Source organism: Triticum urartu, chromosome 1 (genome assembly GCF_003073215.2).
Source record: "Triticum urartu cultivar G1812 chromosome 1, Tu2.1, whole genome shotgun sequence".
Taxonomy (NCBI): domain Eukaryota; kingdom Viridiplantae; phylum Streptophyta; class Magnoliopsida; order Poales; family Poaceae; genus Triticum; species Triticum urartu.
In genome coordinates this window covers 573,671,632-573,699,400 of record NC_053022.1, presented here as the reverse complement: position 1 = coordinate 573,699,400, position 27,769 = coordinate 573,671,632, and the positions used below count along the sequence as shown (strand labels likewise).

At 46.9% G+C, this 27,769-nt stretch overlaps 1 protein-coding gene across 1 annotated transcript; it reads right to left on the bottom strand.

The window, feature by feature from the left end:
- Positions 1-19,322: 19,322 nt before the first annotated feature.
- LOC125540283 lies at positions 19,323-21,345 on the bottom strand. Its single transcript, XM_048703888.1, has 2 exons — positions 21,039-21,345; positions 19,323-20,926 (listed from the first exon to the last, which is right to left on the bottom strand). The coding sequence occupies exons 1-2, from the start codon at positions 21,120-21,122 to the stop codon at positions 20,627-20,629; spliced, it is 384 nt and encodes a 127-aa protein (XP_048559845.1). The 5' UTR covers positions 21,123-21,345; the 3' UTR covers positions 19,323-20,626.
- Between the last annotated feature and the right edge of the window lie 6,424 nt (positions 21,346-27,769).

Sequence of the window (27,769 nt, the reverse complement as noted above, 5' to 3'; positions counted from 1 at the left end):
AGCAAATATGTTAATAAAATGGCCGCATGCATTGCCCAAATGCAGAGGCCGGGGGTCCTCCTCCTTTTCTAAAAAAATAGTTGTGCGATACTAGCTAATCTCACTGGAGAGCAGTAAGTTACAGCCCCACAGGTAAACCGCCTTCTTTTAGCAGATGATTGTCTCCTAATGTTCAAGGCGAATGTAGTTGGAGCTATGGAGATATAATTCAGAAGTACTATGCTGTATCTGGGCAAAGGGTAAATCTTATGAAATGACCCATGCGTCGTTAGAGAACAATACGACGCAAATGCCGATTTTAACTGTATTGTGCTATTTCCTACTACATATCTTAGTCATGTTACCTATGTCGGCTCTCCATCGTAGAACCTATTTTATCATTATATCCAGAACATGCCCGACCCATTTCTACCAAGTACGATAACCATTAATAAGGGAAACTTAGCAGCTTATAAACCGGACGACATCTTCTTGTTTCAGATTTATCAGTCTGTCAATATTCCAAAAGGCAACATAGTTGGTAGCTCTTGCAATACTATATAATGGCTTGGCAGTATATGGATACACAGCAGCACTTTCTCCTTACCCATTGCACTGCAAATGATGTGGTGGGCTCGCAGTTGTCTTGGGAAACATGGTTAAGTTTTGAATCAGAGAACAATAATCTGATGGCCATGTTTAGAACATATCACAACATACAGTGAGCTAGTACAAAATACCCCTATATTTGTTTGATACGAGAAATAATAAAAGTAACATGATTATTATATTATTATATCTCTATGCGCCAGAAGAAATAAAATATTATGGGCGTGCCAGTGTACTAAATACACAAATAAATATAGGTGAACATGCACTTTATTAATCTCTCACCAGAAAAAAATTACAATATTTATTTGCATATGCGCTTCGTGACCTACTAGCGCGGCGAGCCTGACTATTGCGATGTGTGGTCTCCTGGTTTTCGGGACCTCGGAAGGCTTCCAGTTAATTACTCCCGTGGGTTACTATGCGAGATACCCCTGATTAAGCTGTGGGGTCGTTTCATTGACTTCGCTTCGTGTTCTCCATGCATGATGGTGGTGTTAGTGTGTGTGGCCAGCGACAGAGCCCATTTCCTCGTTGGTACACGCGCAACTGAAGACGTGACTTTTGTGCTAGCCACGCCTGGACTCGCTGTCGCGTCTCATCAGTCATAGCGGCGTTGATATAGTTTGAGTTGAAGTAGCATGGGTCCTGCTCAGTTTGGACTTCTCGACGACCTAGCGGCCTCGTTGGGGTATGCAAGGCTACACCTCACGGGTGTATATTTTTGGTGGAACCGCATCAGTGTAAAACCAACGCACGCTCACATCCCATGGGCGGTGTGGTTGGTGCCTCATCTCGGCAAGACGCTGAGTATACGGCGCTCCACCTAGACAAGGACATTACCTCACGTGTGTCCGTAGAAAGGTGGTGTCTTAGAGGCCGTGTCACCTCGGGTGCTGCCCCAAAGAGGCGACCTGTACGCCGGCGACGCCATGAACCTATACGTCAAGATCTGTACGCCAAGGAGTTGTCCCTTCTTGCTATTTGTTTCTTGTACTTTGAGCTTTAGAACCATGGAAGTTATCACTTTTTCTATTATAAATAACTTGACGTGGAAAATTTATTTTTTCGAGGGAAACAAGGTCGCATTGGTGGTTGGTTGTCATAATGTAGTCACTGGCTATACAAGATGTTTCCAGGTTGTGTCGTAAATATATTGGATTATGGTCACTGACTTTGCAAGATGATTGTTTATACGTTCCTAAATTATCTTTCTCTTTGATGGTGGCAGGGAAACATTGCCGTTAGTTTTTTACATACATATAATGCATAGATTTTCCAGAAAAGAAAGAAGTGGTTCTATAACCTGATTCTGCTTGTTGTTTACTTGCAGTTGGCTTTGCAAATCCCAATTTCTCATGTAGTGTAAATCAGTGTCAAATCATCACATGAAACCGATGTTTCTCCATGGCCAGCTTGCTAATTTGTAATGCAATGGTATTATCTTCTGGTAAACCACTGCAACGAGCTTCATATACAGTTTCTTGTTAGCTGCTTGTGCCATGTCTGCTAGTAGAGAATAAATTTCTCAACTCTGAATAAATAGCCCCCCCCAGCCCCCGCGTCGCTCTGCTTGGGGCGACTCGGGAGGCGACGAAACCCTAGCCGCCAGTCCTCCCACCCCTCCTCCTTCCCCCTCGCCGCCGCCTAAGGAGGCCTCCGGCGAGCTCCGCGTGGCCACCAAGGACGGCGGCGGCGAGGATCGGGCTGCTCCCGCGCCGAGGGCTTCGGGCGCCAAGGCGGCGGCCTCAGGTGGTGAGGCGGCACCGTCTTCTACAGCGAGCGGCGTCGCAGGTGTTGCCCCCGTGTCTCCTCGGCCGCGTGGGCGGTGAGGGACGCCGGGAGTTGTCGCCGGTCGGAGCGGGTGGTGCGTCCTCCTGGCTCGCGTCCAGATCTGAAGGCGGCCTCCCCCCCCACCCCGCAGCGCTGCTTCATGCCGGATCTGGTCGTCGGAGGCCTTGGGTCGCGGGCGCCGGTGAAGGTGGACTGCCAGGAGTCGCGAACATGGGCCGGGCTGGTTCTTTGGCCACGGCGGCGGCGACACCGGCCGGTGCCGTTCCCCTCCACGGGGGCATCATCGAGGTTCGGTTCCTCTCCCTCCCGCCTCTTTCCCGGGAGAAATCCATTGTCTTGCATAGACTGGATGGCAACGGTGCGGCGTGTGTCGCCTCCTTCTTGAAAGTGCCGTCTTGGGCAAGGTGAGAGCGTGAAGTGGGGCATCGTGGTGGCTGCGTCTTCGACGAGGGAGATGGAACATGGTGCTTTGTTTCTGAATTAGTGCAGCTCGGCATTCCTTGATTTGTTCGGTTGCCGGTCAGCTTCTGCTTGATTGGCGTCATTGCCTTGGGCAAGGAGGGGATAGGGGTCCTCACTAGCAACTGCTCGATGCTGTAACACGAACATGGCTGATTTCTGCAGGCCTGAGCTAATTCCAATTGTGGTGCTCCATCTCTTTTCGATGTATGTTTGTTCAGTGATAGCTCCCTTGTGCAGTTTTCCTCTTCGTGCTTGTATCAGAGAGTCGGTGTGGATACCCTCGGTTTCCTTCGTGCAGCGACAGGTCGGGCTGAGTATCTCCCTTGGTGGCCGGAACTGTGTCTGTTCTTTGCTCTAGGTGAGCAATTCCATCTTCTGGCGGTCCGGCGCCTTTCGAGCCAAGGCGAGGGGCAGCGGTCCCCTCCGGATGTGGAGAACAGTGGCACGATTTCGGTATCCACCTTCCTGGGTAGATGAGGGCGCGGTCCTTTGTCGTTGGGCACTGGTGCCGTCTGATGTTCCTCTCTGTTCGCTCTTCTGGGACAAGTTCACTCGGAGGACTCCGTCGACAACAAGCTAGAGCTTATTTATGATTCTTGTGTAGGGCTTGTAGTCTTTGGTGCTTGTAAGCTGCTGGGCAACACTTTGTATCGGCCGTAGCTTTTTCTTTTTGTTCCGTGTTGGTTGTATTGGTGTCCTTGTGTAATCCTTGGCCGGTTGATAGATTTGTTAATTCAAAGCCGGGCTTTTCTTGAGCCTTCGTTCCAAACAAAAGTTTTTTCATTCTTGAGAGGTACGGCTGATGGTGATGCTGCTGTTTTGCCGGGGACGCGCGGTAGTGGGCAGTCCAGCAAAGCTAAGGTTGCACTCGGTGACCGCCGTCGATAAGAAACTCAACCAGGCTTGATTCGGAGCGAGCCAACAAATGAACCAATGATTCTTGGCTGAAATATACTTCCTCCGTTCCTAAATATTTGTTTTTTTAAAGGTTTCAAATAAAGTATGACATACAGATGTACGTAGACATATTTTAGAGCATAGGTTCACTCGTTTTGCTCCGTATGTAGTAACTTTTTGAAATTTTTAGAAAGACAAATATTTAGGAATGGAGGGAGTAGAAAGTAAACTGGTTGTGTGTTTTCACTTACCCAGGCTTGAGTAGTTACTGGTTGTGTTGAAAAACAAAAGAAGCAATATATAAATTGTGTTGTACTTACTAGACTTTACAAGTGATTTTGGTTGAATTTGGTCCTGCCTGTGCTGTGCAGGGCAGGACGGATGGATTATCAATCATACTACCACACATGAAAAGTATACTAACTAGTACTCGTAGTAATTAAATTAACCTAGTACACGCCAAGCTTGAGTAGTTACTGGTTGTGTTACTGGCTTGAGTAGTTACTGGTTGAGCTGACGTACGGCTTCTGCTACGGTAGATCAATCGAGCTCTCTGCCTCTCTGTCAGCTTGCTTAGCTTTGCACGTACAGCGTACGTGGTGATTTGATCAAGCGATCTAAAACCACCGTGGGCTTATACTAAACGTTGTTTTTATCGATAAATTGGAATGCAAGGCTTTTGTTCTCAGAAAAAATATAGAGAAAAGTATATTTTTCGTTCCTTAACTTTTGGCAGAGTCTAGATTTGGTCCCTCAACTTCAAAACCGGACAACTTGCACCTTCAACTACTAAAACAGGACAAAACCGGTCAAAACCGGGGTGAGTCAGCACCAAAAGATTCACGGATTTGTAATATATACACATGTTTAAGTCAGCACCGGTCAAAACCGGGGTGAGTCAACACCAAAACCGTTCAAAGCCGAGACCAGGGATGAACCTTGTCCGGTTTCACTAGTTGGGGGTGCAAATTGTCATGTTTCGAAGTTGACGGACCAGATCTGGACTCCGTCAAAAGTTAAGGGACGAAAAGTATACTTTTCTCAAAAAAATATGATGCAATTCTTTTCTATAGAAAACCGATAAGAGGAATCAATGCTCAAGATCGTTTGGAGTCAAATTAGGAATAAATTTGCACTAAAAGTTGCATATTTTACGAGGCGAGACATAAATATTTTTTGCAGCAGAAGAAGCTGCGTAATTCATCAATATATCTAAACAAGGTTTACATGCAGAATACTAACCTCATCGCGATCTAATCCATCTTATACCGAAAAGCTCCACAACTAATAAAAGGAAAAGATAATTCAACACCGAAATAGCTTGTGCCTATCAATATCCACTACTAGTATGGGCTAATATAATCGATGTAACCCATGTTATACAAGTTTATATAGGCGATGCATGCAAGCATAGCTTAGCTTCTCCTCATGTCGGTCCACCACCTGAACATTACATCTTTCTCTTTCTGAATCTGCTCCCACGACGGCTTCGTGTCCTGGTCGAGGCCCTCGTCCATGCGGCGAAGGTACTGGTGCTTGAACTTCGCGGGGTTGCCGGCGAAGCACTCGCGCAGGGCCGCCGTGGCCTTGACGCATGCCTCCACGTCCACCACGCGCTCGCCGAAGCCTCGCTCAATATCGCGTTTGGAGGTTTCGGGACTGTAGTGGCCGCGGCACTCGTCCATCGCCTTCTCGAAGTCGTCAAAGCACCCGCCGTTGGTCACACGATGCATGACGAGCCTCTCGTCGCACCTGGCCCCAGCCTTTTTTGCTTCGCTTGCTGCAATGACCGCTTCCATGTCTGTAAGGAACCCCATGGCGTTAGCTAGGGTTAACAACGAAATCAATCGATGTTGGAACTTGCCCGACGAACACGCGACACAAAAAACTTGTGTAGCCGAGGGTCCTTGTTGTGCCCTTTGTTTTTCTTTATATCCCTTTTCTCCTTTTCCTTGCCGGTACTATCTCACGCAGCCCTGATGTATATATATAAATATACATCGGCAGCCGACCCTTGGGCCTCTCCTAGAACTACACGGACACAACATGTATTCCAAGCCGGACTCGATTTAAACACACGGCGTGCAAATACATGTATTCCAAGAAAGAAGTGCGGTCCTTGAACTGTAGCGGTAGCTGTAGTACATCAACTACTCCCTCAATCTTGAGAGACTACGGACATGATTGGCTATTTTGGTTGCTTGTTACTCCAAGAACAAGTGCATCATCAATCAAACTAGATGCTGTCTAATTGGACAAATTATGTACTCCCTTCATTTTTGTAAGACCTTTTAGACAGCTGAAATTGAACTATTTTAGGTATTATCTTAAATGTCTAAAAAGTTTTACAAAAGTGAACGGGGGAGTAGTAGTTATTATTTTAATTTTTTACATAAAAATGCATAGATTTTCCAGAACAGAAAGGAGTGGTTCTATAAGAGCAACTCTAGCAGACCTCTTATATCGCCGCGACCAGCAAAATAACTGTAAACTTTTGGCGGGAAAAATGACCCGAACACAACCCTTATATGCGTCCGACCCTTAAGGGCCCGTTTGGGATGGAGGATTTTTGCAGGAAAATTACACGAACCGAAAACAAAGGAAAGTTTACCAGAACTAGCGTTCGGTACAAGGGAATGGAGCACTGAAATTCCGACGGAAAGTTTCTGTTGCCTCTACTTTCATGGGAAAAAACATCCATGGCGAGCTCTTTTTTTGGGCGGAAGTCCGATGCGAAACGTAGGAAACATCAGCTCAGACCATGGTCTTGCCTCTATACCTCGTGAAAGCGGTTGGCGGGAGGGACATTTCATCGCGCGTGCTCCCCACTTCCACGCCCGCCACCACCGCCACCGCCCCGCCGCCTATGATTCTGGCTATTTTCGCCTGCTGAATCGCGCGCGCCGCCAGGCCGCAGTACGCCCGGGTCCACTCGCCGACGCCCCGGATCCGCCGAACCGAGCCTATCCGCCCCGGATCGACCGCCGCCCGCCCCGGATCCGCCGAGCTGCCGCCGGTCGTCGCCGCCTGCCCCGGATCCGCCGAGCCGCCCCCGGTCGCCGCCACTCCCGTGAGCCCCTTGTCTGTCCCTTGTAGCTCCACCTCTCGTCAAACTCTGGTGATGCAAACTCGGATGTGTTTGTTTTGTAAATGGATTTGAGCCCTGCCCAACAATTTTTGCTCGAGGAACGTCGTCGTCCAATGGCAAGCAGCCAGTGGCAAGCTCCGCCCGCCGCCGCCGCAGCCCGCTCGGGCCCGGGGCAGGCCCTCCTGGCCCAGCTGCCCCGCGAGCCGCCCGCCGCCTTCTCCTTCCTCCCGCGCCGCTCGCCGCCTCCCCGCCGCCACCGCGCCCGAACCGCGCCGCCACCGTGACGCCGGCCGGATCCTGCCGACTCCGCCGCCTCTTCCTCGCCACCCGGAGCCGCTCGCCGCCGCCAAGGTAGCTCCGGCCGGCCCCAGCTCCGGCCACCGCGGGCCCCTGCGCCGTCGCCCCGGTCACCGGCGACCGCGCCCTCGCCGGCCACCGTCCTCGTCCCCGCCGTGAATAGTGCATCGCCGCCGCCGCTACCGTGACCGTGAGGATCCAGATCTGGATCAGGGTGAATAGTAACCCTAGGTCATTTTTTCTTCCAAGTCCCAGAGATTGCAGATCCATGTGCCCTTCTTCACAGCCCCGTAACTTTGCATCCGTAGCTCCGATTCATGCATATAGCATATCAAAATGTTCGCCTCAGAGAGTACATCGTTTCATTCCATTGCATCATTTTCATTTGAGTTCATCTTGATGCCCGAAATGCTGTTAGAAGAGGGCTACTTGAGTTAATTGTCAGATCTGCTACTCCATCTTAGACATTTGTCATTCTTTCCATGATTAATGTGTGATTGATATGCCCATGAGTTCTACATATGTTTTGTTAAGGGTTTTGTCATCTTTCCAAAGGTGCAACCCATGTATTTTTGTGATGTGTGTGGTGCCTAGTGCAAGCTTGCAAAGTGGTGCACCCGGTAACTCTGTTTTCAGGAACTTAGTAATTTCACCAAGTTCTGGAATTGTTTAGTTCATGATGCCATATGTTCATGTTGTTTCCTAGTGATCCGTGCCTCTTTTGAGGATGATCAGTAAAGGAGTTTTGTTAATCTTGTAGTGCTCTATCCATCCATGTCTTTGTTTGCAATTATGGAGCACCCTAGCTTGAGTCAATCGAGCTCTACTTTTGCTTCGTGGTGAATCTGGGCAGATTGTCAACTTGTTTGCAATTTTGCCGGTGTTGTTGTAGTTGACCCGTGCATGCTATGCCATTGTTCTTGCCATGTCTAGCTTGTATTTTGTGCCTTCTTAATGGATGTATGCTTGTCTTGCCATGACTTGCACCGTAGTGAGTGCATCGAGCTCGTAAACATGCCTACTTGAGTTATGTTTCAGCATGTGTCAGTTTTCACTAAGTCTGAAAACTGATTATGTTTTTGCTATGTTCATGTGCTTGTTAGTATTTTTTCCGATCCCTTTTGGCTCAAGGTCACTAAGGGACTTTTGTTAAGCTATTTGAGTAGCTCCATGCCATGTTTTACTTTGTCATGTTCAGGTCCTGTAGCATGTTGTTTTGTTGCTCCGAAGAGGGCTATATGATCTGAAATTTCAGACAAGTGTTAATTTCACTAAGTCTGAGATCTGTTTTCCATTTGCGTTTTTGCCATGCTTGTTTGAACCTGTTAATGGATGAATTGGCCGTAGCTCAGTGCTAGACTTTTGTTAAGCATCTTGAATTCTTCCCTGCAATGTATTTTGATGCCATGTTTGAGTGCTGTAGCATGTTCATTTCGTTGCATTTAGATGCCTACTTGCTGTAAATCGCAGACCGGTGTCATATTTGAATCGCTTGCCATTTCCAAACCGTAACTCCGATTCCGGCGTTCTTTATATCGTTTTCAAGCGATTTCATCTCATATTTCCAGTGGCACACTTGGTTTTCCAAGTTGAGGCCAGGTTCATGCATTTCCTGTCATATCTTGCATTTTGCATCCCACATCGCATTCCGCATAGCATATCATCGTTGCATCATATTGATTGATCCTTGCACGTGGTTGATTGTGTCCTTGTTGCTTGTTTGTCTTGTTTGGGTAGAGCCGGGAGACGAGTTCGCTAACGAGGAGCCCGTTGAGTTTGCTTTTGAGGATCCAGTCTACTCTGACAGCTTTGCAGGCAAGATGATCATACCCTCGAAATCACTACTATCTTTGCTATGCTAGTTTGCTCGCTCTTTTGCTATGCCAATGCTACGATGCCTACCTTTTGCTTGTCAGCCTCCCAAATTGCCATGTCAAACCTCTAACCCACCATGTCCTAGCAAACCGTTGATTGGCTATGTTCCCTCTTTGCTCAGCCCCTCTTATAGCGTTGCTAGTTGCAGGTGAAGATTGGAGGCCGTTCCTTGTTGGAACAGTTATTTACTTGTTGGGATATCATTATACTGCCATGTTATCTTAATGCATCTATATACTTGGTAAAGGGTGGAAGGCTCGGCCTCTCGCCTAGTGTTTTGTTCCACTCTTGCCGCCCTAGCTTCCGTCATATCGGTGTTATGTTCCCGGATTTTGCGTTCCTTACGCGGTTGGGTTATAATGGGAACCCCTTGACAGTCCGCCTTGAATAAAACTCCTCCAGCAATGCCCAACCTTGGTTTTACCATTTGCCACCTAGCCCCTTTTTCCCTTGGGTTTCGCGGACTCAAGGGTCATCTTATTTTAAACCCCCCCGGGCCAGTGCTCCTCTGAGTGTTGGTCCAACCTAGAGCACCGTGCGGGGCCGTCCCGTTGCAACTTGGGTTACGTTGGCTCCCGTACGCTTAGCTTATCCGGTGTGCCCTGAGAACGAGATATGTGCAGCTCCTATCGGGATTTGTCGGCACAGCGGGTGGTGTTGTTGGACTTGTTTTACCATTGTCGGAGTTGTCTTGAAGAACCGAGATACCGAGTCTAATCGGAACGTCTTGGGAGGAGGTCTATTCCTTCGTTGACCGTGAGAGCTTGTCATGGGCTAAGTTGGGACTCCCCTGCAGGGTTTGAACTTTCAAAAGCCGTGCCCGCGGTTATGGGCAGATGGGAATTTGTTAATGTCCGGTTGTAGATAACTTGAACCTTAATTTAATTAAAATGAATCAACCGTGTGTGTTACCGTGATGGCCTCTTCTCGGCGGAGTCCGGGAAGTGGACACGGTGTTGGAGTAATGTTTGCGCAGGTTGCTCTCTAGTTTCTCGCTCGCGCTTTGCCTCCTCTTCTCGCTCTCTTTTGCGAATAAGTTAGCCACCATATATGCTAGTCGCTTGCTGCAGCTCCACATATATTTACCTTACCCTACCTATAAGCTTAAATAGTCTTGATCGCGAGGGTGCGAGATTGCTGAGTCCCTGTGGCTCACAGATTACTATTACACCAGATGCAGGTCTAGGTGATTCCGCTCCAGGTGACGCGTACGAGCTCAAGTGGGAGTTCGACGAGGACTCTCAGCGATACTATGTTTCTTTTCCTGATGATCAATAGTGGTGCCCAGTTGGGGGTGATCGGGACCATGTCGCTTGTTGGGTTATCTTTCATTTTGGCGCCGTAGTCGGGCCATGAGTGTTTGGATGATGTATGTTATTTATGTACTTGATTGACGTGGCGAGTGTAAGCCAACTATGTTATCCCTTTTCATTATCTATATTACATGGGATGTTTGTGATGATTACCTGACTTGCGACATATGCCTTCAATGCGATTATGCCTCTAAGTCGTGCCTCGACACGTGGGAGATATAGTCGCATCGAGGGTGTTACAAGTTGGTATCAGAGCCTTCCCCGACCTTAGGAGCCCCATTGCTTGATCGTTTTTAGCAGCCGAGTTGTGTCTAGAAAAATGTTTTGAGTCATTTAGGAATTATATATCGGATAGTTTAGGAATTCTTTTTACTTCCCAGTCTCCTCATCGCTCTGGTAAGGCATCCTGACGTAGAGTTTTGACTCTTCTCTTCTCAAATTTCACAAAAAAAAATTAGGATCACGCGGGTATCTTGGAATCGTTCCGATGGTTTTATGATGAGAACATTGTCTTGGTGCCTCCTGTCAGGGGTTTAGTGGAAGTGTCCCGGGGAGTTGAGCTCTGAGGTGTTGTCATCATAATTTTATCATTGCAATTCTGGAATACTTGAGTTTAGCACGCCGACATAGAAAATGCAGTTCGTTGGTGAGATAACCTCGACGCCACCCAGTACTGGGGCGGGAGTTCGGGAGTATCGCCATAACTTGTATAACGGATGCTTTTCGAAGGTTGAGGTAGATGGTTTCCGAAGCTTTCTTGGTTATGTGTTGAAGGATGAATACAGCTGGATGTAGGATTTGCTAGTTTGGATGAGATATTATGCTTCCCCTGTATCCCCAACACCTGATTGCATAACCGGAAAGGTTCAGGAGTTTCATAGGTGGGAATTCTCGTAGCTCTAGTTCTTCTTCCACGGATATTGGTTTGAGATTGGGATTTCTTACCGATTATTCGTTCTTGAGCCGTACCTTGTTGATTTATTTATCAACCTTCATTCTACGTGGCTTCGCAATTTATGGATATGTGACCATTTCAAGAGGAATGCATTCGTTCATTTTGTTAGGATGTGAAGACTTTATGTTGCAATTTTCATTCCGTTGGTTTCAGCTTCATTTATCTGTCTATGTGCTAATGGTGGTCAACCTCTTCAGGATGGCTCCCGCTAAGAGCAACAGTCAGAATTAAAATCAAGATCCACCACCACCTCCACCTCCTCCGAGGAATGGCAAGCTGTGATGGCCGCAACCAATGCAAACGCACAGTTGATCATGCAAATCCTCCAAGAGCGCAATCAAGGCAGTCAAGGGAATCAAGGCAACAACCAGAACCATTTTGCTACACTGAACCAGTTCCTTGCTAATGGGCCAAAGACGTTCAGCAATTGTGTTGAAGCAACCGATGCTGATGATTGGTTTGTGGATCTGTGTAAGCATTTTGAGTGCAGCAACGTTAGGCCTGAAGATTTCGTCAAGTTCGCTTCCTTCCAACTCAAAGATCAAGCTGCAGAATGGTTCCAACAGTTGTAGGATCGAAAGTATGTCTAGAGGGGGGGGGGTGATTAGACTACTTGACCAAATAAAAACTTAACCTTTTCCCAATTTTAGTTCTTGGCAGATTTTAGCTAATTTAGGACAAGTCAAGCAATCATCACACGATTCAAGCAAGCATGCAAAGAGTATATTGGCAGCGGAAAGTAAAGCATGCAACTTGCAAGAATGTAAAGGGAAGGGTTTGGAGAGTTCAAACGCTATTGGAGACACGGATGTTTTTCCCGTGGTTCGGATAGGTGGTGCTATCCTACATCCACGTTGATGGAGACTTCAACCCACGAAGGGTAACGGTTGCGCGAGTCCACACAGGGCTCCACCCAAGGGTAACGGTTGCGCGAGTCCACACAGGGCTCCACCCACGAAGGGTCCACAAAGAAGCAACCACCCACAAAGGGTCCACGAAGAACCAACCTTGTCTATCCCACCATGGCCATCGCCCACATAGGACTTGCCTCACTAGCGGTAGATCTTCATGAAGTAGGCGATCTCCTTGCCCTTACAAACTCCTTGGTTCAACTCCACAATCTTGTCGGAGGCTCCCAAGTGACACCTAGCCAATCTAGGGGACACCACTCTCCAAGAAGTAACAAATGGTGTGTAGGTAATGAACTCCTTGCTCTTGTGCTTCAAATGATAGTCTCCCCAACACTCAAATCTCTCTCATAGGATTTGGATTTGGTGGAAAGAAGACTTGAGTGGAAAGCAACTTGGGAAGGCTAGAGATCAAGATTCATATGGTAGGAATGGAATGTCTTGGTCTCAACACATGAGTAGGTGGTTCTCTCTCGGAACATATGAGTTGGAATGATGTGTGTGTTCTGATGGCTCTCTCCTCGAATGAGAATAAGGTGGAGGGGTATATATAGCCTCCACACAAAATCCAACCGTTACACAGTTTTCCAATCTCGGTGGGACCGAATCAATAAGCTCGGTCGGACCGAAAAAGTAAACCTAATGACCGTTAGTGATTTTCGGTGGGACTGACATGCAACTCGGTAGGACCGATACGGTTAGGGTTTGGGCATAACGTAATCTCGGTGAGACCGATTACACAAACTCGGTGAGACCGAATTTGGTAATTAGCTAACCAGAGAGTTGGTCAGGCAAACTCGGTGGGACCGATTTGCTCTTTCGGTGAGACCGAAAAGTTACAAAGGAGAAACACTGAGTTTACATTGCAATCTCGGTGGGACCGATTCGCTCTTTCGGTGGGACCGAAAAGTTACGAAAGGGAAACAGAGAGTTTGCAACCCCATCTCGGTGAGACCGAGATCCCTATCGGTAGGACCGAATTGCTAGGGTTTGGCAGTGGCTAATGACAAGTGAAACTCGGTGGCGCCGGATAGGAAGAATCGGTAGGACCGAGTTTGGCTTAGGGTTTAGGTCAAATGTGGATATGGGAAAGTAGTTGAGGGTTTTGGAGCATATCACTAAGCACATGAAGCAAGAGGATCATTAAGCAACACCTCATCCCTCCTTAATAGTATTGGCTTTTCCTAAAGACTCAATGTGATCTTGGATCACTAAAATATAAAATGAAGAGTCTTGAGCTTTTGAGATTGAGCCAATCCTTTGTCCTTAGCATTTCGAGGGTTCCACTTTCACATCCATGCCATGTCAATCATTGAGCTTTCCTGAAATAATCATCTTGGAATAGCATTAGCTCAATGAGCTATATGTTGTTATGAATTACCAAAACCACCTAGGGATAGTTGCACTTTCAATCTCCCCCTTTTTGGTAATTGATGACAACATATAGATCAAAGCTTCGACAAATGATAATAAGCATGAAATATATCGTCGCTTTGAGAAGTATGTGATAAGTAAGAGCTCCCCCTAAATTTGTGCATATTTAAAATTTGCTTTGGACTGCAAATGCACAAAGAGTTAGAGTCATGGGTTACTCTTTCATGTCACATACATCTTGGTGGAGCGCTTAAAATGATAAGAATGAAATACATGCACTCATCACCAAGAATAATGAATGATCACATAAGATAGATAATGAATAGCATTAAGCAAGCATTAAGTGTAGCTTATGATCAAACACATGATCATCAATGTCTCACAAATAATGACGTAGTATCTCAAGCACTCAAAAGCAAACAAGTTCGAAAAACCACCAAATAAAGCAAGAGAGAAAAGCAACACTCTCTCTCTCGAAGCCTATGATCTATACATCTTCTCCCCCTTTGGCAACAAGTTACCAAAAAGTTCCTAGAAAATGCATAGCACTAGATCGACGCTCAGGCTTGATCTGCAGGTGGTGGTGGAGTCCGAATCACTCCAAGGACGAAGGCTTCGGTAGATGCTGAAGTAGTCGCTGGAGTTGGAGCTGAAGTAGATGCTGGAGCTGGTGGAACTGAGGCTGTAGCTGGTGCTGAAGTGGTGGCTCTGGTGTCAGCAACTGGCATGGCAGATGACCTCGGGCCTCATGGCACTCTGGCAAAGGTATGAGTGGTAGTCCTGCCTCTCCTCTCCTGCATGTCCTCCTGAAGCTGCTCCACTGCAGACTGAACTTCCGTTACCTTAACATCCAGGTCATAGAACTTCTGTTCCATGATTCTCTCTAGGCTCTGCTGATTCTGAGTGAGGGTGGCCAGACTTTGCTCAATCCTCAGCGTGGATGCAATCAAGTAACCAAGCTGCTCTTGTTTGGTCTTCAAGAAGTATTCAGATGCCTCCTCTTGGGTAGGCATCTTGGCAGCTTTCTCCTTCCTCGCCTTCTCCTTCTTTGCAAATGCTTGGGCAGATGATGGCTCGTTCTCAGTCATGACAACTTCATTGTCCTCGAAATCTGGACGGATGGGCAGGTGTTCCTTGTCTAATAGATATATGCCCGTGCCCATCTTGGAGTTGATGAGCTCCTGAATTTGAGGGGCATATCCGCAACTCCTCTTCTGATCTGCTGTAGTCCTCTTGATTGTTTCCACTATGAGGCTCATCACCTTGAACTTCTGAGGCACATCAAACACATGTAGCAAGTTGATAGCATGGCCTCTGATCATCTTGTGATCTCCAGACTTAGGCAATAAGATGTGCCTTAGTATCCAATTGATCGTCGGGAGCCCTGACAGAAGGTAATGTACTGAGCCAAACTTGAAGGTGTCAAGAGCTTCATTGGGAATTTCCTTGTACATATTGGACATGGAGTTATGGTCCATCTTCTTCTTGGCATAGATATCCAAGTCATCATCTTGCTCCTCTGGGGCATTTATGATCTGTGCCCACTCAGCAACTGTGGATTGGTACCTTGTACCCTCAGACATCCATGTGATCCTCCCATCCGGATAAAAGTGTGCCGTGGAGTAGAATTGCATGATCAGTTCCTCGTTCCACTTTGTGAGCTTCTGCCCAACAAAGTCAGCTACTCCACAAGCATTAAAGCTGTCAAATACTCCTGGGTAGTGCTCCTCCTTCTCCCTCATGTAGGTCCAGTCAACCCATCTCATGTCACAGACAATTGGCTTCTTATCTAGCAAAACAGTCTCATAAAAATCCTGCTGCTCCTTGGTGTGAAACCTGTAGTCCACGGCAGTTCTTCTTCTTGAAGCATATGGGTCTGCTTCTCTCCATTTCCTTAGCCCTGAATCTCTCCTGAGCTTCATGTCCTCAGCCATAGGATGAGCATCATTGTGGTCTGGGATCTTGGGCTTTAGCTTTCTCAGGACATTCTCTTCCTCGTCCTCAGCAACAGTCTCAGGCACTGGGGCCTTGTTCTTCTCAGCTGCAGGAATGCTCCTTGTATTTCTCTTAGGCTTTGGCTTTGGAGCTGACTTGGCCTTGGAAGCAGCTCCCCCTGATTTTATGGCATCTCCCATTAGCTTGGGTGCCTTGGGTGCTGGTGCAGCTACCTCTTCTTCCTCTTCTTCTTCCATGATGGAAGCCTTACCAAGTACTATAGCCACAGTCTTCTTCACCCTCTCCTTCCTTTTCTTGCCCTCAGCTACAACTGGCTCTTGGGGAGTGGGCTTCTCAGTTAAGGCTCTTGCCTTTGACATGGGCTGCCTGCCTGCTGGCCTTTTGATTTTCAGACCTGGCTTAGTGCCTTGAGCTGGCTCAATTCTCTTGGAAGTGGCCTCTTCCTCTGCCACATAGTCCTCATCTTCGGAATCTGAAGTCCTCTTCTTCCTTTGTCTCGTGGCAGCCTTTGGCAAATTGCTAGGAGTGCTCCTGCTGCCTTCATCAGAAGAACTTGAGGGACTAGTGCCCTCACTCATCACTACTTGCTGCTCTGACATGTTTTGGCTATCACTTTGATCAGACATGCTGCAAACTGACTGCTGACCCTGTGAATAGATTATAGAAGAGATAGAGTGGATGGGCATCACAAAATGCAGAGATTTTTGCAAAAGAATGATCCAAAAACTTAGTTTTAGTTTCCCACTGAAATCATCTCGGATCTACCGATTTTCAAACTCGGTGATACCGAAGCAGTTTTGGAACCTAAACTAGTGAACTCGGTAGGACCGAGTCACAGTTTGGTGGCACCGAGACTGCTAGGGTTTCACTGAGTTCAAAAATCGGTCACACCGATAAGTAATTCTCGCTCAGACCGAGTCTCACTTGTGCAATGGCAAGAGCCAAATCGGTGGGACCGAGTTTTTCAACTCGGTGGGTCCGAGATGGTTTCGGCGGAAACCTAAACCTAGAATTTTCGAATCAAACCTAATCTACGGGCGTTTTGACTGGATAGAAGTTTATCAAACGTGGCAAGAATCAATATGATCACAATGTGCTAGGAATCAGATTGAGGAATAGCACAAAGATCAAGTCCATACCCTAGTTCGGCGGGGACTTGCTACGGCGGCAACGGCGGGGCAGAATTCCCGTTGACGGCGACGGAGACCAGCGACAGGAGGCTGCTGGCGGCGAGAAGACGATCCGGAGACCTCGAGGGCAGAGCAGGCTATCGCGCGGGCGAAGGGGTTCGGAAATATCAACACCTTTTTGATTGTTGGAAATATCATAAGGTTTTTGAATTGTTGGAAATATCAACACCTTTTCGATTAGACTAATCCACAAGTATAAGTAAGCATGGCAATGACAGTATACCGCTCATACCGATACCTAAGCATATGAGCACATAGAGTACATATAATTATAACATCTATGAACACACTATATACGGCTAGCACAAGAACGAGTAAATGAGGGATGAACAAATCATACCTCCAGTTCGCCAGGACAACACGGTGGCGGCAGCAGCAGCCTCGACGTCGTTTGTGGCCTTCTTCTTGACGACGGTGTCTTCAATGACAGGAATGGACCGGGAGCAGTTGCGTTCAGGCACTGCCCAAAAACCTTATCGTCGTTCTTCCCGGCAGGATCTCGACAGGTTTCTGGAGGCACCTTCTCTCCCGGCCAACCGTGCACGTGCTCGTCGTGATGGGATCGCCGGAAGCAGCACAGAGTGAGGAACAATAGATGGCGGCTAGGGTTGTGCAGGAGGGAGGGAGTGGGCTAGAGGTCACTCCACTGGCCAGCGCCTCCTTATATAGGTCGTCAGGTAGAAGGGCCTGCGCCGAGGCCCACGGCCGAGCCTGCGAACAACCCACGGTCGAGTGGCGCTACTGTAGCATCTCGTCAATTAATCCAAGATTAATTAACCATTCTTGACCGACAAAAATAAGGCTCGGCTCATTCCCGCGCCGGTGCGAGGCGTGGTGGGCGGCGGCGGAGGAGGAGCATGCGTGTACAACCCCTTTTCCCAAGCTCCCAATAACATGTGGTAGAGCAGGTCTTATAAATGAGTCTCACTCTCACTCCAGTAGCAGTATGATACTAAACTTTCCACCACTTGCCATGCACCTAAATGGATCTTAGGAATTAACTAGTAGGAATTATTGTCTTATATGACCCAAAGCTCATCTATAATCCGAGACGTACTTGCATTTTTCTCATCACAAAGGTTCTTAGTTAATGAGGCAATTGGTGCAACATAAGAAAGTGCACTATGGGCTTTGAGTTTGCAACTGCGTTTTTAGGATTTTCGAGCGAGTGGCCAAGGAGAAGCCTGGAGTTTGGACTCTGAAGGGGCCCAGAAGCATCTTGTGTGATGTGATGTGATTCGATTGGATTAGATTTTGTTGTACTTGAAAGGGATTAAAAATTGAAAGCTTTGTTTTGTTTTGAATAATAAATATTATCACAGAAGCAGATTGGATCTGGATCCGCATGCATGTGAGTTGGTACCCGAGAGAGGGAGAGACTGCTGCGCATGCACGGCACTGCTACCAGAGAGAGGGAGACACTCCGGCAATGGCGGAAGGAGGCATGATCCAAAGACCCTATAAATGCAGAGCAGCATCTGGATTCATCCATCCACATCATATCTCACTAGTGGTTGGGGCGCGCCTCTGCGCGCCTCTTGAGACGTTTATGTTCTCAGCATATTGGTCTGCCTTGTTAGGTCCGTAGTCTCGCTCCTGAGCAATTTGAGTTAAATATGTTAGTTGCCACTTCTGACTTGGATTGATGAAATGAGAGGATTATTCGATTGGATTGTTGGAGATATATAACATTATAGCTTAGATGGATCAACCCAGAAACAAAGATAAGGTCATGTGCGTATGTTATAAGAGTTCATACCATGACTGATCAATCATATGTACAAACTGAATTTTGCTTACATCGTAGCTTAAAATCTTACAAAGATTCATTTGGCCTCTTCTCACTTCTAGCAACAAGTCACAAATGTACCACATAATATGATTCACAAACAAAGTTTCTGACCTCTTACAACACCCTTCCATTGAAGCCTGCAAATATCCCTTTATTTTAATACAAACAGTTAGTGTAATTATTTACACGGAAATAGAACAAAAAGTATGAAGCAGACGTAAACCAGCAAAGGCGAGCATTTGTAGTAATTGAAAGTAACATCGCACAAACTCGTATATGTGGAATAATATGGAAACATATTAATCTTCTTGAGATCTTCCTCCTCTCCTTCGTCTGATTATGTGTCCCTACAGCAGCAACTTAGTGGCTTCCACAAATCAAAGTGATAGAATAAAGAGCTAGATGTACATGCCCCATTTTACAGTCAGGTGTTTGGTCACTTCAACATTGGCATACTGAGTCTCACAGCTTCATTCGCTTGATCAAATGCTAGGTGGATGACCGCGGACATGTTCCTGTAATTGTCGGTGGACCAATTAATACGTATATCTAGATGTTACTCGTTTTCTTTTAATTTACAAAATACAATGCTTAGAAAAAAGAGTAGCTTTGTCAATGTATTTAGTCAGTAAAGCAAATGCATTAGTCGTACCACTAACTCTTGTAGAATTTGGCATACGAACACTCTACGGCCTGGTATTATATAATAGCCATCATTTATGAGAAATAAACATGGAACTACTAGGAGGGGGAGACAAGAAAGTTCCACGTTCCACCTCCACCTTACCTACACGTAGCTTTTGCTACTACATAAAGTTTAATGATGACGGAATACATAGAACTAAAGAAAACAAAATGAACTTACAGGTTCAGAAACACCCGCTACCTTTAGCGAAACCTTCATTGTGACACTGTAAAAATCATTAGTTCAGCTCCCACAGTCCTTGAGCTTACTAAGACATCCAAGGATATGTTAGTTAATCACATATGAGGTTATGACACAGGTCTGTTCAGCACCAGTTTGAAGCCAAATATAAGGAAGAAAAGATGACATATTTCATTGGGAAAAAATAGTACATAACATGCAAACAGAATGAAAGAAAAAATGTCTCCCATTCAGCATCACTGTACTTAAATATGCTCACTCATGTGTATTGGAAAAAGAAAGAATATACATCACAGCCCTGAACATGGAGATACAAATAGTAAAGCTAGCAAAGTAAGAAAAGTATCAGCTGCATAGCCTAAAAAATAGAGATCTAGAATTGATAGCTTAAATGTGTCTTCTTCTCAACAATGATGTTCACCACGTTCATATAGGTGAATCCTAAAGAAGAACCAAGACATACCAAGGTTCAGTACCATAACAAAGCAATGGAAGATTTTCTGCCAAACACTCCTGGACAATTCGAAATTATGATCTCCTTCTACACCTTAGAAGGGTGAACAGATATATACCTTCGCTTACCGAATAAACATCAAACTGAAACGGTATGATTATCTCCGAGGAGATACAAATAATATAAGATCAATTTTTAATATTACTGAATATTGAACAATGCCTTAGGAACTTGATGGCATGATGAATGGGTGTCAATCTAGTATGCTAGAACTCAAATTGTTGCATTGAACGAGAGGGACAGTCGAAATTTTAGTTCTGTTGGCATGATTTATCAATGTGGAAGTAAGAAAGAGACACATGTCGACATGTCAATTTGCTAGTACCTTTTATATATCTACATCTGCATCATTTAATTTGTTGACATACGACAAAGATAAGAAATCCAGTTGAGGGTTGTCACTTTGACAACAATTGATGAGCATGCGACCAAGCAATACATATCCCAAAAAGCCATCGGCCAATGAAACCTGCAGAAATCCATATACTGAAGATAAGGCAGCAGCAGTGATTTTTTTTTAGGAAACACTCATGCCAAGATGAGATGTGCAGATATAAAACAAAACTGCATATCTGAAGAATGCAAAGTAGCCGGAAAACTGATGGATGTAGTCATGGAGAAGTTGAACTTGCTCATGTGATTCATCGTGGCCACACTCATGACCCATGGCGGTCAGCAAACTCAACCTGGTAGAGGAGCTTGTAATTGGATAAGGACGATAGAGATGACGCTACGCACTATTCGACCTCCTCGTTCGTCTCTCCGGCGCAAGGGGCGGGGATGACAGGAACAAACGAAAGAAAAACAAACGAGCGCAGCCTCATGCGATGGGATTCCCGAACTGCTCCTATCGCTCCGGCCGGCCATCCTCCCTCAACTGCCGCCCGTCCGCATCCGCCCCTCCACCAACCCTGCTGCTTCCGCCTACAGGTGCCCAACTCGCCACGGGCTTCTGCCCCCACCCTGACCCAGCCGTCGCTGAGGGGAGGGTCAGACCTCCTGGCTTGCTGCTCCTCAAATTCCCCCACCTTCACCCCCTGAAGAAGAGAAACACAGAAAGAGACTCAGAACAAGCAGAGCCAAATTGGAAGAAAAACAGAGAAAACCAAAGGGGCGGGATTTGTGTGACTGCAGCAAACTGCCACTGACCTCGGCCGCTGCCATCTCGTACGACGCCGGCTCCAACGGGAAGAAGGCCAGCGCCGCCTTTATCAACGACATCTTGTTCCCCATGCGACCTCGCCTCCACGGCTCCGCCACCTCGGCGCCTCATCAGCCGATCCGCTTGAAGGAGAGGAGAGAAAAGCAGCACGGGGGCAGCGGCGGGCGCATCGCCAGATGGAGCGAAATTTTTGGGAAGGGGATGAGACGTTGCGTGCATCAGGAAGGAGCGGGGGTCTCGAGGCCCTCTTTCTTCTGGACGAAGCAAGTGGTGCGTGATAGTACGTGGGCGTGGGGCTGGATGCGCTTTTCCGCTCCCAATCGTCTCGTTTGTTTTTTATCTCAACGACGGACAAGTTCACGCCTTTTTTTTCATGTTACTATGCAAATCCGACGTGGACATGGCTAGAGATCGCCCTTACCGCGACTGTTATTGGGTTTCATACTACGTACTACTATCTTTTTTTTGAGAGAATACTACGTACTACTATCTTACTAAACGCAGGGTAGAAGTAGCCACCACACCGCCATGGCGAAGCTCGCCATTCTCCTTCTCGTCGCCGCCTTCTTCCTCGCTGGCGCTGGCGCTGGTACCAACAGCGGGGATCCTGCGTACTACTACGGTCTCGAGATCGCGACGGCCGACGGGGGCACAGATGCGCTCGTCGCCTTCGAGTTCCGTGATTCCACCCGCACTCTCGGTGTGACGCGTTTGGTGGATGGCTATGGTCCCGTGTTGGACAAGGGCAGCGTCGACGCTTTCAACTTCGCTGACTCGGAACACATCCAACCGTGCCGCCTCGTTGACAGCTCGCCTGACAGCAAATGGGAGTGTAAGTCGGTCAAAGTCGTCAACTTCCATCTCAGGAAGGATGTGGAGAAAGAATTCCCAGTGAATCAGTGGGTTCTCCCTGGGAAGGGCGTCCACATCGACTTGTGCGACTATAGTATAGCGAAGTAGTACTATCCATATTACCGGGTCATAAAATAATATGATGCCAGGTCATAATTGTTGTTGACACCGGGTCATATAATTGATCTTATATCCATATTACCGATAATATGGATATAAGATCAATTACATGACCCGGTGTCAACAACAATTATGACCCGACATCGTCTGTTTTATAACCCGGCAATTTTGATAATAATAAACCGGCAAGTTTTGCATCTTCAAGCCGGCTGAAAGTCACATGAGTATTTCAAGACCAATATTTTTTAATCCGGCGCTTTGGAAGCCGGTTCAAGTGGATTATTTCTTACAATATTTCTCTACAAGAGACCAATGTCAGCAAATTGACTCTGAAGCTGGCTTATTGACCCAGATTTCTCAAGAAAAGTATCTGGATTTTTTGCATTCACAAAGTTTGAACGTATCTACTAAAGGAGATTTGCTATGAGTTCATGGGCATGTATCAAGAAGGAAATGACAAGGACTTAAAGATGATCAGATGCCGGTTTACAAGAATTTTTAACCCGGAGTATGACTTGTCAAGGTTGTTCTTGTGTTTGTTTTACAGGATCAGTTTAACATGAATAAATCAAAATTAAACTGGGGGCTAATGTCGGGGATATACCCCGCGGTATGACCGGGCCAGAAATATGACCCGACCGGACTTGGCGATTTACTTGAGACCCGGTTGACACTTGGCGATTCACTGGTGATCCGCCCTGACCAGACGGTTTACAAGCAACCTGCCTGAACATTATGACTCACTAGTAACCCGACGGGCGGGACAGACGGATGACCAGGCCCAAGCCTAGAAGACCGGTTTATGTTAATGATGGGCCGGTTTAAGAGGAAAGGCGTGATGAGTTAAGACCCAAACTTGTATCCAGTTTGTATTAGAAGGTAGACTAGTCCTAATCCTAATAGGACTCCACATGTAACTCACCCCTTCAACATATATAAGGAGGGACAGGGCTCCCCAAAGAGGGACAAGTAAGAAGCAATAATCTTTAGGGCTAGACATAACTAGAAGAGAGCCGGCTTACCGGCGACTCCCTCATGAGCATAATGAGACCTAGCCACAAACAGCATGTAGGGCTATTACCGGATGATGTTTTCCGGGGCCCGAAGCTGTCTAAACCCTCGTCTTGTGTGTTGTGTCTCTCGATTCTGATCAACCCCTCTCAAGCTACCACATATATAGATGCGCTGGCCTTATGACTAAGTCCTCACACTAGGACATTTGCCATGACAATTCCACGATAGAAACCCTACATCATGAATAGCTCTTCTTCTTGCTCGTCAACTAGTTGACTTTTTTTGAGGCAACGTCACAATGCTTTATTAATTCGTCACAATGTTTACAGGGACGGAAGGTAGGTTCCCGGGATGGCCTAACCAGACACGGCAGCCACCACCGAGAGATAATGCATGCCTCGCTAAGTTGTGAGCTTCATAATTGGAGCTCCTAGACTCATGTTTAAAATTATAGAACTCAAAAACTGAAGAGTGGGCTATTATTTCATGTACAATTGCAACGTAGCTCGTAAGATTGTCCTTCTGTAAGTCTTCCACGACCACTTTGCAATCCGATGCAACTTCAACCCGCCTCAAATACAGATCATCCGCCAGTGCCAAGGCTTCTCTAATGGCTAGAGCTTCGAGGGTCGGTGGGTCTGCAATGTTGCTGAAGCCACAAGTTGATATGCCGATGAACATGCCTTCATGATTTCTACAAATCACTCCAATTGAGCCGAACCCTTGCCTCGATACAGCCGCATCAACGTTAATCTTGGCATTCCCCGCCGACGAGGCCAGCCACCCCCTTGGGTTGACGCGTCTCTGCGCCGTGACAGCCGGGGTTTTGGCATTGATCACCTGCAACTCCCCCAAGTAGCTAGATATGAAGCTGTCGACCGAGTGAGGAGATTGGAAGATACTCTCATGAATGGCCTTCCTCCTGGCTCCCCATATTGCCCAAAGAGACACCACCAAACGATCAAACTGCTCTTTTGTTAATATTTCATGTATAGCAAAGAGCCAATCTTTTGGGTTCTCCTCTCCTCGTTCTACCATGTGTTGCACCAAATCCTCCGGAGCCAGAGCCCATATACTCGCAGACATAGGGCATGTAATCGGTGCATGCTTCCATGTGTCCACGGCTCCACAGAGTAAGCAAGAATTTTCGGTTGACATATGACGGTGATGCAAAACAGTCCCAGTTGGCATAGATTGTCGGGCCAATCGCCATAGAAACATCCTGAGTTTCGAGGGTACTTGGATATGCCAAATCATGGACTAGTTGTTGGTCTCACTGGCCTCATATGAGGTGCCTCCCTCCTCATGCAACCATGCTTCCCTGTCGTGCTTAGTCTTGAGAATCATGTGATAGGCAGACCGAACACGGAATCTCCCCCTAGGGTCATGATGCCACGCCCAAAAATCGTCAACACGACGCGTGCACAAAGGGATCTTGAGAATTGCCTCGGCATCGAAGGTAGTGAAAATCGTTCGGACCAGGCCCTCATTCCAGCTAGCCGATGTGACATCAATGAGTTGTCATACTCGGTCCGGTGGATTTTGGACGAGAGCTGTTATAGGGCGCTTGTAATTATCTCGCGGTATCTAGTTGTGTCGCCAAATGTTAGTGGATGCACCATCTCCTATTCTGTGCACCAAACCTTGTGATAATATGTCACGCCCGTCCAGTATCGCCCTCCATATCTGTGATGGGTGGGCTCCTAGCTCAGCCTGAAGTAGAGAGCCATTCGGAAAATATACTGCCTTGAGAATCTGAGCGCTGAGAGATGTACTGTCTGTGAGTGTACGCCATGCCTGCCTTGCTAACAATGCAAGATTGAAGATTTCCAAGTCACTAAACCCCAATCCTCCTAAGTGCTTCGGCAAAGTCATGGTATCCCATGCTACCCAGCTCGGCTTCCTCTTCCCTTGTTTTGAGCCCCACCAGAACTGACGAATGATCGATGTGATGCTATCACAAAGACCTCTTGGCAGACGGAAACATGCCATCGAGTAGACTGGGATCGCTTGTGCAACCAATTTAATCAAAATTTCCTTGCCAGCTGCAGATAATAACTTCTCCATCCAACCTTTAATCTTTTCCCAGACACTGTCTCGGAGATATTTGAACGTACCATTCTTCGAGTGACCAACATCTGTTGGCATACCCAGGTAGCGCTCACTCAATAATTCATTCTGGGCCTGCAAATTGTTCTTTATAGTCTCTCTCAACTGTGTCGGGCATCCCTTACTGAAGAAAATCGAAGATTTATCATTGTTAATCCTCTGCCCCGAAGCGTTACAGTAAATATCAAGTAGGTTTGACACCTGAACTGATCCTTCCCCACTAGTTTTGAATAGCAACAAGCTATCATCTGCAAACAGGAGATGGTTAACGGTAGGAGCCGTAGGAGCCACCTGAATACCTGTCGAAGACAACTGAGAACTTGATTTAAGGAGGCACGAGAGGCCCTCTGTTGCGATCAAGAACAAACAGGGGGATATCGGGTCTCCTTGTCGGATACCTCGTGTAGGCTTGAAAGATTCTAGCCTTTCTCCATTGAAGCACACAGAAAATGAAACTGAGGAAATCATGCGCATGACAATATCTATCCAGTGACCATCAAAACCCAATTTTGTCATGATACCTCGCAAATAGTCCCACTCTAATCTGTCATACGCCTTCATCATATCCAGTTTTAAAGCACAGACGTTGTTGGACTTTGATCTGGACCTCTTCATGAAGTGCAAACATTCATATGCGCAAATGATGTTATCAGTGATGAGCCTTCCGGGGACAAAAGCAGATTGCTCCTCCGATATTATGTCAGGTAATATCACTTTCAATCTATTGGCTATCACTTTTGAGGCTATTTTATACAAAACATTGCACAGGCTTATAGGACGAAATTGAGCAAGCACCGTAGGAGTAGTTACCTTTGGGATTAATACAAGCACGGTGTCATTGATGGATTCTGGGCTCTCCTCACCGCTTACAATTCTCAGCACTATGTTTGTTACCTCATCACCACAAACGTCCCAATGTCTCTGATAGAAGTGGGCAGGAAAACCGTCAGGCCCCGGCGCTTTGGTTGGGAACATTTGGAACAGAGCAGTCTTGACTTCCTACTTAGTGTATGGAGCACATAGTTCCATGTTCATTGCTGCTGTCACCTTGCGTGGCACGTGATTTAATACAGCGTCCATGTTTTGCACCCCCTCGGAGAGATACAAAGACTGATAAAAATCGTGAGCCAACGCCTTTAGCTCTCCAGGATCGGATATCTCCACTCCCAATGAATTCTGAAGCACCTTGATCATATTTTTCTTCCTCCTGAGACTGGCTCGCAGATGAAAAAAAATTGTGTTTTTGTCTCCCGCTGAAAGCCACTCAATTCTCGCCCTCTGACGCCACATAATTTCTTCTCTATGATACATCTCGATCAACCCTCGTTGATCTTAAGCTCTGCATGTGAGGGGCCTGTCCTCAAGGGGTCGTTCTGTAGTTCATCCAAAGATTTCTTCAAAGATTTTATCTCCTTTCTCACACTTCCAAACGTGTCACGGCTCCACCTTCCCAGGTCGCTTGCAAGGTTCTATAGCTTCTGACGCAGCTCATCCACTGTCGAGCATGGCGGGCTTGCACCCCATCCCTGATTTATTACATCTCGAAAACTGTCATGTCTCTCCCACATTGTTTCATATCTAAAAGGACGATTGACTCGATCGTTGGTCCCGGCATCCAGATTTAGCAGCAAAGGAGAGTGATCCGAAGTGACTCCCGTCAAGTGTGTTACCGATGCCAAGGGAAACATTGACAGCCAATCAGAATTCACAAGAGCTCGATCAAGTCTACATCGTGTGTAAGTTCCTCCCGTTACTTTCTTCTCGAAGGTCCAAAAATTACCTTTATAGCCTAAGTCGAGCAGCATGCAAACATCTAAAACATCACGAAAAGCCTGGATTTGAGCATTACTCCGCTGTCCAATCCCAGTATGTTCATCTGGACGTAACACTTCGTTGAAATCACCCAAACAGAGCCAAGGAAGGGTGCTCAAAGTACTGACGTTTTTCAAAGTTGTCCAGGTTTGATGCCTCAAGTGTGTTTGCGCCTCCCCGTATACACATGTCATCCGCCACTTCTCTTTGCCTGGTTCCTCGACGGATACATCAAGATGATAATCAGAATAACCAAGGATTTCAACATTTATTAAATTGCTCCAAAACAAACCTATTCCTCCACTTCTTCCTCTACTGCTTACAGCATAAGCGCTATCAAAACCCAACGAGCCAGCTAATGCTTCTACCCTACCACTTTCCAACTGCGTTTCGACAATGCATAAGAGGGTAGGGGCAAATTGCCTCGCGAAACCACGAAGCTCTCGAACTGTCGCGGCTTTGCCCGCGCCGCGACAGTTCCAACAGAAAATATTCATTGGGCTCGGCGGCGCCCCTCGAAGGAGCCCGCCAATGAAGAGACGATCCTGCCAAGATCGGCACTGTTTTCCAAAACATCCTCCCCTGCATCTGTACTCATCTTGGTCCTCTTTTGGTCCTGTTTACTGCTCGGACTAGCTGGAACCGTTGAGGGAGCTGGAAGCAAGAGCATCGCTCCCTGGCTTGTGTCGCTCGTTGCATTGTTCCCCAGCTGTATCACAAGTTGCGTTTGGGCCGACGCCCTCTTCCTGTTAGTATCTGCATCATCCATAATCGTATCTGACGCACTGCCAAAACCCTGTTTCCCGTCGCC

Excerpts from the sequence above, each read along its gene's own strand:
- LOC125540283 (XM_048703888.1), bottom strand. The coding sequence starts at position 21,122 with ATGGGGAACAAGATGTCGTTGATAAAGGCGGCGCTGGCCTTCTTCCCG. Across the intron at positions 20,927-21,038 it reads ACGAGATGGCAGCGGCCGAG|GGGGTGAAGGTGGGGGAATT; the intron begins GTCAGTGGCAGT and ends TCTCTTCTTCAG.